The sequence below is a fragment of the Myotis myotis genome, unplaced genomic scaffold (assembly GCF_014108235.1).
Source record: "Myotis myotis isolate mMyoMyo1 unplaced genomic scaffold, mMyoMyo1.p scaffold_m19_p_8, whole genome shotgun sequence".
Taxonomy (NCBI): domain Eukaryota; kingdom Metazoa; phylum Chordata; class Mammalia; order Chiroptera; family Vespertilionidae; genus Myotis; species Myotis myotis.
Window position 1 is genome coordinate 45,234,591 of NW_023416390.1, and position 20,001 is coordinate 45,254,591.

Sequence of the window (20,001 nt, forward strand, 5' to 3'; positions counted from 1 at the left end):
TGCAGTTAGCTTAAATACATATTTTTATGGTTGACTTGGCCATCACAGTAGAATTAGTGCCCTTGTGCTTTGGACTTTTTCTTTTTTGGAAGTTATAACCTTAGATGGCTAATGAAATATGAGCGATAATGCAGGAAGTGACCCAAAAATGTACTCAGGAAGAGTAGCCCACTGGATAGTTAAGTTAAAGTTTGCTACAACTTGAGAGACCAGTTAGCAAAAAAGGTAAAGATCAGGAACCAATTAGGAACTGGTAGAAGTCCTTTGACATTATGAAGAGCATTAAAAATATCACTATAGCCTCTGAGGAGTTGTCAATAATAGCAGGGGAAAGACTCTCCCCTAAATTTTCTGTGACTGTGGGGATTTAAGAGAAAGGAAGAGTGATGTCAATGTGTGCTCTGGGAATTCATCTGCACATGGAAAGGTGATGGCTGGGTTAGGCTCCTATTTCTGCAAATGCACCCCCATGCTGAAAGTGTGCTCAGCCACAGCAGAATTGAGGAAGGCTTTGACGCGTCAGTCTTTTCTTCTTTCTTTCCTCACTAGTCTCTGAAGCAAAAAGTAAGAGAGAGATTTACTTTCCCTGATGTGACTTATGTACCCACCCCACCCATAGGAGGCAGAAGGAGCTGTAGCCAAATTTGGTTTCAAATAAGACTGTGTTTCCTATGTTCTGCCATAACAATTTTTATTTTATTTTTTTGGTCATTTATACTCCCCTTCTAAAGGGAATGATCCTGGTAACAGGGCGGTCTTCTGTTTGCTCAGGACAAACAATATCTTCAGCCACAGGCAGACTGGAGATTTTCAAGTTGGGAGGTAGAGCTATGAAAAAAATTAAGCTGATTTGGATAAACAAGAAAATAAGAAAACCTCAAGTGTGATCTGTAAAGTGGAGAGATGGGAGAATTGGGAATAGAAAGAAGAGACCGTATGATTGGCAGCAAAGAAGAGAGATTTGGAAAACAAGTTATGTCCAAAGAGGGTTTTCTAAAGGAGTACGTGAGGTTCCATAATGAACACCCCTTAGTCATCATTTCTACAAAATGTTGAGTACATCTACATAATTCAATAACGCTCTGATTTTAGTGGAATCAATTTTAAATGAAACAAGGCATAGAGAATAACATGAAACCAACCACCCAGCTTAAGAGATGAAGCATTTTAAATACAATGGGAACCCTTCCTGAATATGAGTGGTTTCTGCGTGATGAGTGCAGAGCAATGTTATGTCCTGTAATAATGAAGACTTCGCATGGCATATGTATGATATATAGAATATTTATGAAGGGATACACACACACTCCACCTGTGTTTTAAAAACAGAACTTTGAAAATACACCCAAATCTCTTATCTAAACATCACTTCGAATATTGTGGTGAAATTAATCTAAAACTTTGGTTCCTGAACTTTTTTCTGTTATGTTTAGTTGTGGCACCAAAAGCTTGATTAATCAGTGCTCTTGGGGACAGAAAGAGAGACAGACAAGTGTGGCCTCATAATTAACAACATGTTTTAGAATTAGATGTACTCAGGTTAGAACCTCAACTCTACTACAATCTAAGCATGTGACCTTGAGCAACATAATTTCTCCAGTTGTTTCCTCATCAGTAAATAGTGAAACTATTCATCTCTTAGGTATTTAGAGTAAGTACTGTGTATTTGTATTGGATACATAGTAGGTGTTCAATAAATGGTAGGTGAAAAGCATTGATGATTAAACCAAAATATCCCAGAAAATTCTCTTCCTAAGTCAACATTCAGAAAACTTTGTATTTAAAACACTGTATTCTTTAGTGACCTTGCTTTTCTTCCAATTTTAAATAGAAGTACAACATTTCCTCTTCCCCCGCCACCAGCAGTCACCTTCTCTTTATGCTCAAAAGATTTCCATGCCCTGTGTTAACATCTTTATTCAGTTGCTTCAAAGATTTTTTTCTAATGCATAAGTGAACTCTGCACATTAAGCCTATAGTACAACTGCATATCTCAGTTATTCCCATAATCCCCCCCACCTGCAACTGTTTCAATGTTGACTTAGTGTTATTCATTTGTTTGTGTTGTTATTGAAAACGAATTCTTAATTAAAATGGCCCAGCGTCACCTGGTTCACGTGGAGTGCCACAGGCAATAATCCCTAATGTAATAGACACTTTGACTCATACCTTCATTTTAATTTCTGAAGCCAGAAGTAAAATGGATTTTATAATGGCCTGTGAGCATCAGGTGAGAGGAGATTAGAGCTAGTAACGAAGAGGCATCTCACAACAGTGCTTACTTGTTAGGCTCTACCGACTGCACATGTAAATGAACGCCCAGGGTAAGTGAAAACTCAACTTCTAGTGAGACCGTGGATGTATGACTTGTGTTACACTTTGGTTTAATTTCTGATCTACTCTTTCATATGTGAACATTTTATTTGTTGGTAAGAAGCGTGACTCTTTTATTCTATTTTTACTTCTCCTCTCTCTTCATTCAGTAACTTGAAATGTTTTCTATTTCACTGTAAATAACTTTTAAATTGGGTCTCAACAAGATAATGGTATCCTGTTTCAGTTATTGCAGCAAACACTTTGCAAAGTTGGTGTAAATTTGGGGTGGAAAGGATGAGGGTAAAAGACAGGCCTCTTGAACGGCTCCTTCATTCCAAATAAATTTCAATGATTCAAATCCACCATATGTTTCTTTCCTTCTCCATCCTTTCATAATTTTTTTGGCCGGAGACTCTCGGGCATCCTTGAATGTTCTAATGTACTCTTCACTGTGGCCTCTCATAGAAGATATTGATATATCTGGCTCACCAAGCACTGAGTATGCTCGGCACCTTAACTTATTGAATCCTCACACAGCCTTTGGGACGGAAGTACTGTGATTCCCATCAGCAGAAGTGTTAATGGAAACTCAGAGGTGAAGTACACTGGCCAGTGTTGACAGCTGAGGGCTACCACACATTGGTGCAGGTTGTGTACCAACCACTGTGTACACACATGAGGAAGCCTGGTTGAGGGGGAGCCCTCCAGGGGGGCAGTGCCAGCTGGAGGGAAAGGTTGCCTTTTTCCTAACACATGTGAAGGTCCTGTACAGAGTGGGGTGTCCCTGACCAAGTCCTACCTAGATCTGTCTGATCTTAAAGCTCATTATCTTTCTGCCAATCCATGTTACTTCCTCAAGTGCTACTTGATTCACCCTGGAGAAGCATTTCAAACACCTGGTAATACCAGGGACCCCCAACTCGCCCCAAACAAGAGCAGCGTACCTTGCAGGCACTCACGTTCTGTGCTACTGTCACTCCTAGGCTGTTTGCAAACGTGGCAGTACTTTTCCTTTCCCTGAGTACATAGTCTTGGTCACGTGACGCTGAAGCTCTGCACATCAAGAGACACAATGATTTCTCCACCCTTTGAATCTTGGCTGGCCTCTTGACCCACTTTGGCCAGCAGAGTGCTGCCGAAGCGATGGCACATCTGCTCTGAGCCTGGGCCTCAAGGGCTCGCTCCCTGTGAAACCTTCACAGCTCACAAGTGAGAAAGCCCATGCTAGCTGCTGGGAGATGAAAGACATGTGGAGCAGAGATGGACCATTCCACCCTCTCCCCGCTGACCGCAGATGCGCGGCTGAGCCCAGCCCTGATCCACCAAGGCTGGCCCCGATTAGCGGCATCATTTTCTGTGCTGACTTGGAGGGTGTTTTGGATGGGACTAACATTTAAATTGGTGAAGTTTGAGTGAGCAGATTGCCCTAGGCCAGTGGTCAGCAAACTCAGTAGTCAACAGAGCCAAATATCAACAGTACAACGATTGAAATTTGAGAGTCAAATTTTTTAAACTTAAACTATATAGATAGGTACATTGTTATTAACTTAATTAGGGTACTCCTAAGGCTTAGGAAGAGCCACACTCAAGGGGCCAAAGAGCCGCATGTGGCTCGCGAGCCACAGTTTGCCAACCACGGCTCTAAGGTATTGGGAGGGCCTCATCAAATCAGTTGAGGACTTGAATAGAACAAAAAGACAGACTTCCTCAAGCAGAAGGGGATTCTCCAGTGTCTCCAACCTGCTGGTCTCCACTGCAGATTTGGGGCCTTTCAGCCCCTATAAATAACGCATATATCTTCTATCGTGCTGTCTAACACACACAGCCACCGACACGCTTACTGGTATGGTTTATCCAACCATCTTTTCTGCATCCTTCTCAAGCTGCTGCTCCTGGCCAGGTGCCGGACCTGTCTATCCCCAGCGCTGCTGTGTCTACTCACCTTGAGCCCTTCTCCTCACTGGGGAGACTGAACCATTAGGATCTGTCCCTCTGCCTTTGAAGTTTAGGACTCGCGCTGGAACCATCCATTCTCCTCCATTCCTGCCAGGTCCATGCTGTTATCACACCAGTCACTTGCCACATGCCTCCAGGTAAGTGGCTGGGCACCTCAGGAGGATCTCCCAAGCCACCTTTATTCTCAGGGGCTGCAAAAACCTGTTTTAAAGACTTTTATGCCAACTTTTGCTCCAATTATTCTCTCGTGTTGGTCCTCCTATTGCGGGATCCCACTCCTCTGGACTCTCCCTGCCTAGGGAGGGTGTGAGCCCTTCCTGCAGGTGCTGGCGGAAGGAGACTATTGAGAATTGGGCGCCTCTCAGATATCCTGGCTCCAGTCTCTCCTTAGACCTCAAGTCTGTAGGTGCTCCCAGGTCAGCAGCCACGAGTCTGTGCTCACTTCCCTTTATAGCACAGCTTTGGCCCCAATCTTTCCAAATTTAAATTGCTCAAGAACAAAAGATTCTGGCTTCCTGTTGCATCATCCTTGACCTTCCCTAACTGCTGGATAAGCACAGGCAAAGGAGCCGGAGCAAGGCAAGGCAGGCACTTTGCCATTCCCACGCCACCGTTCTCTTGGGATTAGTAACATTTCCTCCGGGTCTCCCATCCGTAAGTCTCCGGCAGCAGGCAACAGGAGTTTGATACCCACAGAGCAGCCAGGACAGACCAAGACTCTGGGGCTGTGACTGCCTGGTGAGCTATCATGACTTACAAGAGGGCACAGTGACAAAAGAAAACTTTCTGCTCCATGCTTGGACGTCTACTCACTGAGCCTGGGCCCCTAGTTGCTGCCTTCCCCAGCAGCCATGCCATACACTGGCACCCTGTCTCCAAGGAGATAGGTAAGCATGGTCTATGTCAGTGATGGCGAACCTATGACATGCGTGTCAGAGGTGACATGCAAACTCATTTTTTGGTTGATGTTTCTTTGTTAAATGGCATTTAAGTATATAAAATAAATATCAAAAATATAAACCTTTGTTTTACTATGGTTGCAAATATCAAAAAATTTCTATATGTGACACGGCACCAGAGTTAAGTTAGGGTTTTTGAAAATGCTGACACGCCGAGCTCAAAAGGTTCACCATCACTGGTCAATGTCATATGTAGCCCATAAAATGGTGTCGCAACTGTGAAAGACAGTATGGCAGTCCCTCCAAAAATCAGACATAGAATTACCATAAGATTCGGCAATTCCACTTCTAGATACATATCCAAAGAATTGAAAGCCGGGACTTGAATAGGTATCTGTACACCCATGTTCATAGAACCATCATTCACAATGCCAAAGCTGGAAACAAATTAAACAATGGATGAACAGATAAACAAAATGTGGTATATGCATGAAAGCAATACATTTTCAACTTAAAAAGGAAGAAAATTCTGACAAATGCTACAATGTGGATAAACCTTAAAAACATTACTTAGCATTGGCCAGTTTTGCAGTGATGGCGAACCTATGACACGTGTGTCAGAGGTGACACGCGAACTCATTTTTTTGATTTTTCTTTGTTAAATGGCATTTAAATATATAAAATAAATATAAAAAATATAAGTCTTTGTTTTACTATTGTTGTAAATATCAAAAAATTTCTATATGTGACACGGCACCAGAGTTAAGTTAGGGTTTTTGAAAATGCTGACACGCCGAGCTCAAAAGGTTCGCCATCACTGCCGGGACCAACAGGTCACAGATTCAATTCCCATTCATGTGCACCTATCTCCATTGTAAGTTCCTCAGCCCCAGTTGGGGCGTGTGCAGGAGGAAACCAATGATGTGTCTCTCCCATGTTGATGTTCCTCTCTCTACCTCCCTTCCTCCCTCCCTTCCACTCTCTCTAGAAATCAATAGAAAAATAATCTTCAGATGAGGATTAAAAAACACACACCAAACAAAGTGAAACAAAGGGACAAATATTGTAAGATATCACTTATATGAGGTAACCTCTAAATTCTAGAGATAGAAAGTGGAATTGTGGTTCCCCGGGGCTGGGGGAAGCGGAAATGGGAGACACTGTGTAACAGAAAGTTGAAGATGAAAAATTGTGGAAAGGGAGAGTGGTGACGGTTGCACAACGGTGTGATTACACTTTATGCCACTGGATTATACACTCCCAGAATGGTTAAAACGGTCAATATTAAGTTAGGCATATTTTACTATAGCAAAACATTTTAAAGTGGCACAGCATGGACTAAGTCGGGGAGAGATGGTGTTTGATTCTATGTATCTGGATGCACCACTTTTAGTATTTTAGTATGTTTTTTAATAGTCGCCACTATCCACAATTTTCTCTGTCCGACCTTTAAGCCTGCATAATAAAGGAATTAAGGAATTAGGGATGACACCATGAGTCATCTGCCGGGTGGTGTCATAAAGCAGTGGCCTTCGTAGGGATGCATGGTGCAGCGTGGGGAACAGAGCCAGCTGTATCATATTAACTACGGACGGTGACAGAGGGCTACTAGACTTATTGTGATGATCACTTTGTCAGTATATAAAAATGCTGAATCACTATGGTGTAGCCCTGAAACTAATAAAATATTATATGGCAACTATAATTAAAAGTAAACATTTTTTTAAATGCACCATTTAGAAAAAGCAGAAAAACAAAAAACAAAAATAAAGCAATGACCTTGTCCTCCAAGGGCCACCATTATAAATGCAACCCCCTGCCCCCAGCACAGCTCTTGGGGAAAAGAGGAAGCTCTTTACAAAGGTCTGCGAGATGTTGCCTGCTCTGAGCCAGCCTTCGGTCTCCGGCACAGCTTGGAACATGCTCACCCAGCTCGCTCTGCTCTGCCACCGTGAACTTCACACCGCCAAGGTTATTTCCTCTTAGAACACTCTCTCCTCCTCCCTCTGCTGAGTTAGCATTTTCATCCTTCAGAGTTCAGGTCAAATGTCACTTCCACAGGAAACATTTCCTCACCTCAGATCAGGTTCAATTCCCTGGCTACATATTGTCGCAACACCATATCCTTCCTTGGAAATGTTTTTATATTTTTTTGTTTGATTATTTGATTCATCTTCTGTCTCTTCCACAGGATGATAAGCTCCAGAAGAACAGGAACCCTTTAGTTTTTCTCACCATTGAATCCTGAGCTCAAAGAGGGTCTGGCATTCAATAAGCTCCTTAACCAGTGTTTGCTAATGAATGAATGAATGAATGAATGAACAGAAAGATAACAAACAATAATTAAGTTAAAGGTTCTTCTCCTTTATAAGGCAGGGGATGCTGTGACAGGCTCATCTAACAGCACACTCTACGTGTAGGACACATAGAGAAAATTAAGATTATTCTGAAAAGAAAAAACATTTTTAGATTAGTAGTAAAAAAAATAAAAAGCTATTGAAGGTAAGAGTTCATTTTTTACATACTGTATAATTCTATGCTGATTTTAGGAAATTATAAGTACAATTTGAAACCAGAATGACACTTCTTTGAATTTTCTCACACTGTTAGTCATTGATCTGCATCCATATTTCAGAGGAAATGCCATTGAATTCAGAAGAAGTCTATTTAACCTGCACGGTATTCAAAAATTGCTGGAACAGCTTAACTCCTGTACTCTGTACCAGTGACCTCGCTAAGCAGGTGTGTTAAACGCTTAAATGTATAATTTCCTACGGGCGCTTTTGGTAAAAACATGCTTTCTTCTTTTCCATGTCTTCTGCAAACCTCATTATCCTTCTGGTGACCCTGTGGGCACCTCATTTTCTTTTGGCTTGTTTGCAAGGTTGAAAATATTAACTGCAGCTCCTGCTTCCAGAAGGGTTGCTTGGCTACTACTCTGTTTTTAGAATGTGAATGCTTTTGCTTAGCCATCATTACCCTGAATAATAGAGTTTAATACATTTTCAAAGAAGTGAGACATAATTAAAAAATCTCCTACTTTTTTTAAGTATGGCAATAGTTATTCTCATTTGAAGACCCAGGGGACTATACGTGGAAGAATATGTATTAATTTTGGACAATGTGGAAACTAAATTAAAATAAGACCATAAGGGGTCAGTCACCATGGAATTGGAGGAAAGGAGTTGTCAGACATTGGATATCAGCTTTAAGCATGGTAGGAGTAACTAAGAACAAAACAAGAGTAAGGATGCCCAAGGGATTGGCTTTTGGCATTATTTGTCATCTTTAAAAATAATCTAGAAAAGGAAAAAAAAAGTAAGTGGAAACCTTACAGGTGGTTTTGAGGTCTGTGAGACAGTGAAATGCGGAACAATAATGACTTCAAGAAAATTTACTCAATGACTTTCATTTTTTCTCTAGTAAATTCCAAGCATTGTGCACCACTCTGATATGACGTATAACACTGCATGCAACAAAATCCCTCCCCAAAGAACCTCCCTTGAACTGCTGTGTGATTGACACAGAAAGGCATTTGCCTGTTGTAGCATTTCTCAAAGTGGGCTTGACTGTGGGCTGGTAAAAAGGATTACAACAGGACTTCTCAGAGCCTTTACTATGTTAATGAATATTAAGAATCATTTCTAAGAATGGGGTATATTACACAGTGGTTCCCACGTTGATTTGAAGATACCATTTGGTTATGCTTTTTGTTTTGCAGTTGTGTGTCTGTTTTGGATTTAAAAAAAGCATGTGAGCCCTAACTGGTTTGGCTCAGGGGGTAGAGTGTTGGCCTGCAGACTGAAGGGTCCCAGGTTCGATTCCGGTCAAGGGCATGTACCTTGGTTGCGGACACATCCCCAGTGGTGGGTGTACAGAAGGTAGCTGATTGATGTTTCTCTCTCATTGATGTTTCTAACTCTCTATCCCTCTCCCTTCCTCTCTGTAAAAAATCAATAAAATATATTTTTAAAACAACTAAATAAAAAATTAAACATGCCCTTTCACTCTTCTTTAAAAAAGAAAAAAAAGCATGTGAACTTGTGAAATCAGTATAGCTTGGAACATACTCTGGCAAATGTTGATATTAAAAAATAGAGACATCTGGAATTTAGAGAATTTTGGAAAATTTCTTAATCAAATATTTACTAAGTGCTTAAACCACTGAGAAATGGTAGGAGGCTCCTTAAGAGGCATTTCTAAAACTCAGTGCCCCTTCATACCAGCAGTATTCCTAATAGCCCCAAAGTGGGAACAGCCCAAGTGTCCACTGACTAATGGACAAATAGCATGTGGTATATCGATACAATGGAATATTATTCAGCCATAAAAAATAATGAAGTACTTACACATGCAATAACACGTGTGAACTTGAAAACATTATGCTTAGTAAAAGAAATCAGGCACAAAACGCTACACATATGATTCCATTTATTAAAAAAATGTCCAAAATAGGTAAATCCATATAGACAAAAAGCAAATTAGTGGTTTCCAGAGACTGGGAAGAGAGGAGAATAAGGAGTGACCACTAATGGGTATGTGTTTCTTTTAGGAATAAAGAGAATGTTTTGGAGTTATAATGGGATGATGGTTGAACAATCCTGTGAATATACCAAACACCACTGAATTGTACCCATTAAAAGAGTGACTTTTATAGTATGTGAATTTTATTTGAATTTTAAAATTCAGGACCTCACTATACCAAATAATTACCCCTCCCATATTATAGGAATTGAGAACAGAACCATTTCTTGTCAACAATTGTATTTAATGAAGCCACTAGCTGTTATTTACAGAAGATATACATACATACAATTCCTACACATAAAATGTAGCTTAATTGTGAAAACAAGAAGAAATGTACCCAAAATTACATACTAAATAAAATAAATAAAAAGTAATTATTTGGCACAATATCTATCATGTAGCAAATAAATAACTCTATACCATCAATTGAATGAACTATATACAATCTATTTGAAAGTGCAAAACAATTGCTGAAAATTAAGGTATTTGTAATAACATTTAAATCCAGAAAATATGTATTTTTATCAGTAACAATAATTAGCCAATAGTAAAGATTTTTTTAATGCCCAGGAAAATATTTTAATTTTGAAAAATTTTTTGTGCATATTGTGCTCTTCTGAAATGGTATTATTATTTTTTTAAATCTAAACACTGGAAATTTTAAGAACCTTGGAGTTTCTTAGTGGAATTTTTATGTATGTAATCCTGATTTGAAAGTTTAAAAAAGTTACATTGTAAACATAAATATTATTCTATATCATTCAGAAATTACAGACTGGTCCTCCCTAAATTATATAAAGAGTCATAATGTTTTATAGGAATGTGGTCAGGTTCAAGTCCTTCAGAGGTAAGACTATGAAGATGGCAGAATACAAACTATAATTTGGATTTATATTAATTGCTCAACACCTTCCAAAATCCTCATGCTCCAAATCAAGAAGTTGAGTTAAAAAATATGAAACTATACGACCACTGGTGTATCCAAATAAACCTCATTTGTAGCACATCTCACGCTGCAAACATTCTTAGAAAAAATGTCAGACTTGATATTTCTCTTGACAGTAGTATTTCTACCAAACCCTCATGTAGGTCTTATTCTATGCTTTAGCAAAGAAGATGGCATGACTGGAAATGAGATTGGGTGACTACAAACTGGGGATCCCTATGCTAGAGAGTGCAAGCTTGATGAAAATAACTTCTCTTGTCATGACGCTGGTAAGCTGAATGCAGCCCTGAGAGGTCTCAGGATGTGTTTTTGCTTGCTTTGTAGCATTCTCTAGTGACAATACAGTCAGTAGTAGCATAAATGCCATTTTTGAAAGACTGTGGACTGGAGGCAAACCATTGTTCTGGGCACTTTAAATGTCTACGGTCGACGAGGCTCTAACCGGTGTGACATCTGTGATAAAGTTCTCTGGTTGTCAATCACATTTAATTGCCGTACATAACTCCGGACATCCTGATGGTTCTTATTAGCTTGAGCTGCGTCAAGATCTGTTGGAAAGAGAATTGGAATTGCACAATGTATGCATGTAAGATACACTTTATTTTCTCCAGCTACTTATTACATTCATCTTACATTGCTGGGTTCCATCAAGACCTTTCAACAATGCCATATTCATTGAAATGTTTCCACTTGGATGGTCCATCTCCTCCCTCTCACCCCTTTCTTCCCTGGAATCACATATTTTGATCATTTTCCTTTGCATCTCATGTTGTCAAAAAAAAAAAGGCACTAAAAAATAAGTGAAAGCAGCACCTGAGAGTCCCTGGTTATTTATTAAAATTGTTTCTCCAAACCATCTTGCCTTTGTTTCAGACTCTGATCTCTGGCCCTTCTGAATCAGGCTAATGACAAAAGGCAGTTTTCATTAGCTTCTAACAAAAGCACTTAAAACTCAGGCTGATCTGAAGCAAGCCAAGTGAGATTACTATCACCAGTTCTCTTTGTTACTTACATACAATCCTATACAATAAAAGGGTAATATGCAAATTGACCCTAATGGCTGAATGACAGGGAACAATCGGTTGCTATGACAAGCACTGACCACCAGGGGCCAGATGCTCAATACAGGAGCTGCCCCCTGGTGGTCAGTGGGCTCCCACTGTGCTGATGGCTGCAAGCGCAGCGGCAGTGGCAGGAGCCTCTCCCACCTCCTTGGCATCAGCAAGGATGTCCGACTGTGGCTTAGGCCCGCTCCCCCTGGGGTGCAGGCCTAAGCCGTCAGACATCCCCTGAGGGCTCCCGGGCTGCCAGAGGGATGTCTGACTGCCAGCTTAGGCCCAATCCCCTAGGGAGCAGGCCTAAACCAGCAGGTGGACATCCCCCGAGGGGTTCCGGACTGTGAGAGGGCACAGGCTGGGACCCCCCGAGTGCACTAATTTTCGTGCACCGGGCCTCTAGTATACAACATAACTGCACAGGTTGTCTGTTCTTAGAGTTCTTCATATCCAGAAAAAACAACTCATGGGGTGATGTCATGCCTTCTGCTAGACCTTTGATCCTCTGATGCAACTTCTGAAATCTCAGTTACTGTTCTATTCTCATTCATTTCCCCAAATATGTGAGCAACAGAGCTATGTGACTGACTGGTTTCCCTAAACCCAGCTGAAAGAAGGATCAAATGCTCCCCACTCTATGCAGGGCATAGACACGAGTGAGGAAGGCTGACTTGGACAGTGGTGAACTAGAGACACAGGCCCCTCCAGACCTATCTTCTGCATCTGCACCCTGAGTTGCCAGATCTTCCTATTTTTCTAGAGACATGAGAAATCTGAATGTCTTCCCTGGGAATTCTCCCACTTATTAAACTGTGACATTATCCCATAAAATAAAACCCTAATATGCAAATTGACCGAATGGTGGAATGACTGGCAGAACGACTCATCACTGTGATGTGCACTGACCACCACAGGGCAGACACTCAACACAGGAGCTGCCCCCTGGTGGTCAGTGCTCTCCCACAGGGGGAACGCCGCTCTGCCAGAAGCCGGGCTCATGGCTGGCAAGCGCAGCTGCAGTGGCCAGAGCCTCTCCCTCCTCGGCTGCAAGCGGGCAGTAAGAAGCAAGGGGTCCTAGACTGCAAGAGCTCTGGACTGTGAGAGGGATGTCTGACTGCTGGGGATCAGGCCTAAGCTGGCAGTCAGACAGCCCCTGAGGGGTCCCAGACTGTGAGAAGGTTCAGGCTGGGCTGAGGGACTTCCCCCGCCCCCCGCTTCTGTGAATGAATTTCATGCACTGGGCCTCTAGTTTTAAAATAAAAGGTTAAAAAATGCTTGGTGTAGACCCAACAATTCTGCTGTGGTCCTTGGGCCACCTCTGTCCCATAGATCACTGGTGTGGGGCTCCTATCTAGTAGTGGGACACCAGAAGTGGCCAAGTCAGAGTCTGGACTTCAGACTAGTGTACTCTCTGCCACAGTGCCCGCCTTCTGCAGTTCATGTATTCTTCTCAGATGCTCATGCCACTCCCAAAGACAGTTAGAAGGCCATCTGCCTGAGGGGCGCAGGGGAGTGCTGCAGGTCTGAACAGAAAAGCAGAGAGAGGATACAAAGTCCCCCACTCACTCTAAGAAGAAACTCATCAGTATAATTATCACATATAAATAATACCAGTGTTTCGTTTTCTCGCTTCTCATTGGCAGTGTACTCCACATGTACAATATACTGTAATTACACTGTACATATTCCCATAATGTTTATGAATCTATTCCTATACTTTATCTATAGATTGTTGACTTCAGAGCTGAGCAGCTGTTGTTTACCATCAGTTACTGATAACTTTAACAAATGCACTGGAGATGTATATATATATATATATATATTTCCCCCAGAGCTCTAGGAGAAAATGTAGGCAGATGGGGATTTACTTCCCAAGAGGCTTATGGAACAAAACATATTTTATCATGGTTCTTTGGTTCTTAGACCGCATTGAGAACTTTTTCAAGGCTATGAACCTTCTCAGCCACACAAAATTTTATGAATATTTACAATTTCAGGAATTTCCTGGACCCCAGAAGGGCCACAGATTCTAGATTATAAACCCTTGTTGTAGATTGGCATCACTTATATATATTCTCATATTCACTTGTATAACTGCTTTATGACCATGTCTTTATACATAGAGCAAGTTACTAGATGAAGAGCTGTGAGACAACTCGCAGAATTCACATAGGAGTGACTGATGTGCAAGACTATTCTCACTTAGGAAGGACGAGAAGGCACAAGCATTTGAATCAATTTTTTAAAGGCCTACTTGCTCTCCAAGTCGAGATGATTTTTCCTAGATTATTTCTGCTGTACATTGAAAAATTTAGCAATTCTGGCATCCCATGTCAGCAAGCTCTTGCTTTGGCCAGTCTTGTGCTAAGAGCAAAGATAGCGCTGAGGAATAAAACAAGGACTTTTTCGTCTCTTAGCCATAGGTTAATTGGAGGGGAAGGTACTGGTAGCCTCAGTTTATGTCAAGTTATCGTGTTGACTTAATGAGCCAAGTGACTTCAAGTGACTCATAGATGAAGCTAGGAAAACCTTGACAGGGGCCACCTTCTCACTCCCAGCCACTTAGGGAGCCAATGCCCCACCCCGGACCCCAAGTCCCAGCCCAGAGGAAACAGTAGCACTGGTCTGGCATGCTGAGCCTGTGCTATGATGCAACTTAACTCCAGTTTCAAATGGCTATTTGTTATTACTAATAGCTTTATAGGAAAGCACTGTGTTATACTAGGTATTGTGCTACATCTTCAGACCTAAGAAGAGTGCCCTACGTTCCCCTGGGAATGCTAGAAACATAACATGAATTCCTGCAATGGAACCTTTTACGAATGTGCTATCCGCATGAATGCATTCTTGCAACACCGCAAGAAATAATAAACATTATCTCTCCCAGCTTAGAAACGACGGAACTGAGTCATCAGGACTTGATGGGAGTTTCTCGCCATCAAGCAGGGAGGAGTCATGAAGAGAGTTGGTCTGAGTCAGGATTCACTGGCAATCATGCCTTCGTTGTCTCTAGCCACACTGGAAAGAGCAAGTTAATTCTCTTTAAGCTCATTCGTAAAACAATATCTCTATGGTTATTTTCTGGTTTAACAACTAGAAAATCCTTAAACTCAGCCTCCTATCTCGTGGATTTCATGCTCCAAAGTGTCTCTGACAATCAGATATTGTCCAGACTTTTCTCGGATGTCTCCGTAGGCTCACGGAAAAAGGACTCAACCACCATCGATCCATATTGCAACAGTGGACTTACTGAAAGGTTGGCTTCTGCAGTATCTCACTGTCCGGGCAGTATTTGCAATCATGCGCTAAAAAGAAAAAAGAAAAAAGACTGAAATGCAAGTAAGCTTAGTGTCTAATCCAGAAAGGAAAACAAACCATTATTTATTTCAGCAATACCTGGGCCCATGAGAAACAGCCTGTTCTGAGATGCTGACCGTCTGGCGGCAACTGGCTGATGTAGAACCTGTTTAAGTACTTGAAAGAGGCACCTACACTCATGCGTACAAGGCATTTTTCAAGTGAGGGACACCAGTGGTGTAATTCCACTCGATCGCTTGCCTGTTCCTCAGGACACAAAAAGCAATCTGTGGTTCCAGAGACTCTTACTCCTGAGGACTCACTCTCACCTTCGGGTGGTCTGAATTTGTGGGAGAATTTGTAACTATCCTAGATGTGGAGAAGGTGTAGCCTGTCAAGTTCCTCAGAGTAAAGAGGACTCAGTAATGCGGCATTAGATCATACTGACTGAGCAGTCATAGTCAGAACGTTCTACCGGTTCAGTTTTCTATACCCTATATGTTACTGACCTTTCTAATTTCCAGCAAAAGTGTGTGTTTTAATGTTAATCTCCCTCCCTCCTTCCTTTCTGACTATAACACTAACATATGCACATTTAAAAGAATAAAAAAATACAGAAAATGTTAAGAGCAAAGTAAAAACCACTCAGAATACCACATCACAGAGGAACTTCATTAATATTTTGGTATATTTGTTTCTAATACTTTAAAACTACATATATAACAGCATAGTTTTTTTAAAAAAAATTGAAGTCATATGTATTTTTAATTTGAATTTTTTCACATGGCACTGTGACTATTTTCGATACTGATTGCATTTTAAAACATTTTTAAAATAAGCAGGTATTCAATCATATGGATGGATCATAATTTATTTAACCTATGTTAATCTTGTCATTAAGTAACCTTAATTTCTTTGTAAAATTTTGTTGCCATAAAGACTTATTAGGGCCCAGCCGGCATGGCTCAGTGGTTGAGCACCAACCAATGAACTAGGAGGTCATGATTTGATTCCCAATTAGGGCATATGCCCCAGTTGCAGGCTCAATTCCCAGTGTGGGGTGTGCAGGAGGCAGCCCATCATTGATTCTCTCTCATCATTGATGTTTCTAGCTCTCTCTCCCTCTCCCTTGCTCTCTGAAATGAATAAAAATATATTTTAAAAAAAGACTTAGTAGGAAATCTTTTGTACTTTACTAAACTTAGTTAAAGACAAGAGAAGAAAGGAGTGGGGGTTGGGGGGAGGAAGGAATGCAGGGACAGAAACATGAGGAAAACATCAGTGAGACCTAAGCACCATCTCTGAGCCCGGATATACATTTGTTGCTCATGGTATTTTCATAGCAGCTGGGACCCCCAGTTTCCGTGTGCCGTCTCAGAACATCTTTGCTGCTCAGACTCCAACGGGGGTCCTGCAGAGATGGCGGGTGTGTTCTAACACTAGCAGAAAATGGGTAAAGATAGGCTCCAGCCCAGAAATGAAACTTTCTAATCCCTGAGTGGCTGTATAATGCCATTCCTTGCTGTTTTGTCTCATGTACCCTTGGCTTGCCAAAGTATAGAAAATGACTTTGAGGAAGCTTATGTAGTGTTTTAAAAAAAAAAAAAGCAACCTATTTGGCAGAACAAAAACTCCTAGAAGAGTCAAAGTTTTTATTTTATTTTATTTTATTTTATTTTATTTTATTTTATTTTTGTTAATCCTCACCTGAGGATATTTTTTTCAGTGATTTTTAGAGAGAGTGGAAGGGAGAGGGAGAGACAGAGAGAAACATCTATGAGAGAGACACATCAATTGGCTGCCTCTTGCACGCACCCCGATCAGGGCTGGGGAACCTGCAACCAAGGTACCTGCCCTTGACTACAATCGAACCCTGGACCCTTCAGTCCACGGGCCGATGTTCTACCCACTGAGCAAAATTGGTTAGGGCAGAGTCAAAGCTTTAGAAATACGTATGTGAACAATCATTATACTTCACTGGACAACTCCAGCTTCAAGGACTGGCAAGCATTCAGTGACATGTATCTGCGTTGAATAAAGAGGTGATCGGAAAAGTTCAGACATCACTTTTCTAAAGGAGCCTAAAAACCAGCACGTCTGTTGATCAGCATGAGAAATACATGACAGATACCTCCAAGAAACTGTAGCATACAATGTATAATTAGCCTCTGATATATGGAGCCCTGAAATAAACAGTAACTCGGATAATTTTCCTGCTAATTTACTTTAAGTTGTTTTTTCGCTTCTCTAAAGACTTTGCATCTGAAGGGTACCAGTATATCCCATGTAGAATTATTGTAATTCTTCAGATACTGAATGGAGTGTAATTACTGAAAACCCCAGGAGATGCTGCCAGGGTGCCCCTCTGAGGAAAAATAAAACAATTAGCTGGGGTCAGAAACCTCTTCCTATACCATTCGGTAGGGAGTAATTGTTCTGCTTTTTCGTTTTGAAAGCTAAAACATTTCATTCTGACTTTAGTTTGAGACAACTCTTTATAGCTATACTCTGAAGCTTCGTAATTTTTAGCTTATTATGTAGTTTAAAATGTGAGAACAATTGTTTAAATCAGTAATTTCCAGCTCTGGAGTTCATTCTACCTTTCTAAATCTTTGATTAATTTTAACAATGGTTTTAATTTTGACACATCCTTTATAATTGCACTCAAAGGTAACTTCAGTTTCATTGGGAAATCTAAATCTGGTTTTGCAATGAGGTTTATAACTTGCCCACTACTAGGGGCTTCCCACTGTTTAAATGCAACCAGCAACGAGGAACTCATTGCCCTCTGAGGAAAGTCCCTTTTACGTCTTACACTTTCCTATTAGAAATTTCTTTATTGAGTCAAAGTTTTTCTCCCTTTGCTTTCCACCCATTGTTCCTAGTTCTGAGCTCCGAAGCCACAACAAACAACAGGGTTAGCTCATTTTGAATGGGATACTTGTTCAAATACTTGAAGGCAGCTATCACCGCCATCTCCCCACCCTCACATCTTTTCTGGTCAGACTAAATAGGCTCAATTTCTCCCACGACTTTTTATAAGAAAGTTTCCGGTCTCTCCTGGACAGTGTCAGTGGGTCTCCTCAGACTGAGCAGATCACGGAGTGCAGAAGAGTTATTTCCTTCCTTGATCGAGACCGGGGTGGGGAACGTCCCGCCCACGGGCCATAGAAGGCCCTCGATGTCATCTGGTCTGGCCCTGCCAAGGCATTCGGGGTGAGTTAATTAAATGTTTGACCAAACATAGCAGGCTTATTTTTTTAAGTTGATAATTTTTGTATGACCCTCAAATGATATTATAAATACCCAAATGCCGCTTGCCAGAAAAAAGGTTCCTCACCCCTGCCCTAGACAAAGCTACACATCGAAGTCCACAATTTTTAAGAAGTCTCATTGCTGACATTGGTGAACTCACAGTGAATTAAATCTCTCCTCCTATGGCATTGAGCTGCTGTTGGGACTCAGCTTCTCTGGAGTTGTGCAGTTTACTTCCTGGGCCACAGTAAAGGATCTTGCATCGATCTCCACTGAAAGCCATCTAGTTAGTCTCTCTATCCTTCTGCAGACTGACGCCCCCGAGCAATTCACTGGTGCTCTCAGTGCAGCTTGGCAGAAACTGAGGTTGAGAAGACCGAGGCTTCATTATCCAACTGACACAGCAGGGATGGAGCCAAAAATTAGACCCTGGCTTACCAGTCCTGCCGGGGCAGGCTGGCCCGCCTGGAGCAGCCAGGCAGCTTTCCTGTAGGGCCAGTGGGAAAGTACCTGACTACTCCAAGGCAGGCCTTCTCGTCTGGCTTTCCTCTCTCAGCAAACCCGAGGTTTCTGACGCACTCCCAGTAGTGCCTGGCTTATTAGAACAGCAATTTGTAACTCAGGGCTAAATGCGACGAGAACAGGCGGGCTCCGTAGGAAGCGCTCTGAGTCAGTGCAGGTGGACTGCATGAACCGTCTCTCCACACCTGAACCGATTCTGATATACCCCCTCCCGGTCAGAATCACGACCTTAGGGTCTGCTGATCGCACTGCCCTGAAGGATTCTCCCCAAGAAAACAGTCCACAGTCTTTTCAAGTTCAGACCGGCAGGCCCTCCAAGCAATGCCACCTGCACGGTGACTCTCCCTACCTCCCACTCACAGACAGCCGCCAGCACAGCCTCCCGCAGTCCCTCAGGGAGCTGCCCCGGACGTCAGACCTCTCTAAGTGCCTGCCCTCCACAGTCTGTCTTTCCTTCTGCTCCTTGAGTTCTTTGCCATCCTTGTTCTTAACTTCCTGCCCTCTTTTCTTATTTCTGTCCCTACTGATGTGCCCCGGTCTATATGCCCTTCAAAAATAGAATCTGTCAATGATTCTACATTTACACTATCTGATTATTTTACTCAGACCCTCATATATTGGGGACAACAATTTTTCCTCCCCACCAAGATCTAAAACTATATAGTCTCTCAGCTACCAAGATTGTGGCCATGATAGCCACTCAATAGAATTAAGTGCACTATAAGGACCAGAGATAAAAGATAATAAGGCCCGGGGCTGAGCCAGCCTTCACTACATGCATCACTGAGGAAGGGCCCTGCGCTCTGTCCCCTAGCTCTGGGTCTTTAATGTCCAAGAGGTGTGTGACATACAGATACACACGTGTAACTTGCATGAGGGCATATTGTACATATGATGGCCATGGATCATGGCCGTGCAGGCACATGCGGAGGGCTGTGCATGTCTGCACTCGGGGAAGGACACTGAAGGACAGCCGTCCTAGCACCACAGGGAAGAGGGCAGACAGAATAACGTCCAGTTAGGAACAGATGGCTAAGGGAATCCTCTTGCCTAAAGTATCAGTAATGCAAAAATGCTTGGTGCATTCTGCTCAAATTTCCTAATAAAATAGAAGAGAATTTAGGATTAAATCTTTGTTACATAAATCCTTTAAAAATGTTTTAGTGTATGGTCCTATCTCACTAAGTCCAACACTGGAATATGATTGGTGTTATTCTTTTACTCAACA

At 41.8% G+C, this 20,001-nt stretch overlaps 1 protein-coding gene across 8 annotated transcripts in view; it reads right to left on the reverse strand.

The window, feature by feature from the left end:
• Positions 1 to 9,918: 9,918 nt before the first annotated feature.
• Positions 9,919 to 20,001, reverse strand: part of RAPGEF4 (Rap guanine nucleotide exchange factor 4) — a 263,351-nt gene continuing 253,268 nt past the window's right edge. For all 8 annotated transcript variants that reach the window (XM_036319536.1, XM_036319537.1, XM_036319535.1 and 5 more), the window contains 2 exons: positions 14,950 to 15,004; positions 9,919 to 11,192 (listed from right to left, as the gene is read on the reverse strand). In XM_036319536.1, the coding sequence (XP_036175429.1) occupies positions 11,065 to 11,192; positions 14,950 to 15,004 (183 nt within the window). In that variant the 3' untranslated portion in view covers positions 9,919 to 11,064. The remainder of the gene's footprint in view (positions 11,193 to 14,949; positions 15,005 to 20,001) is intronic.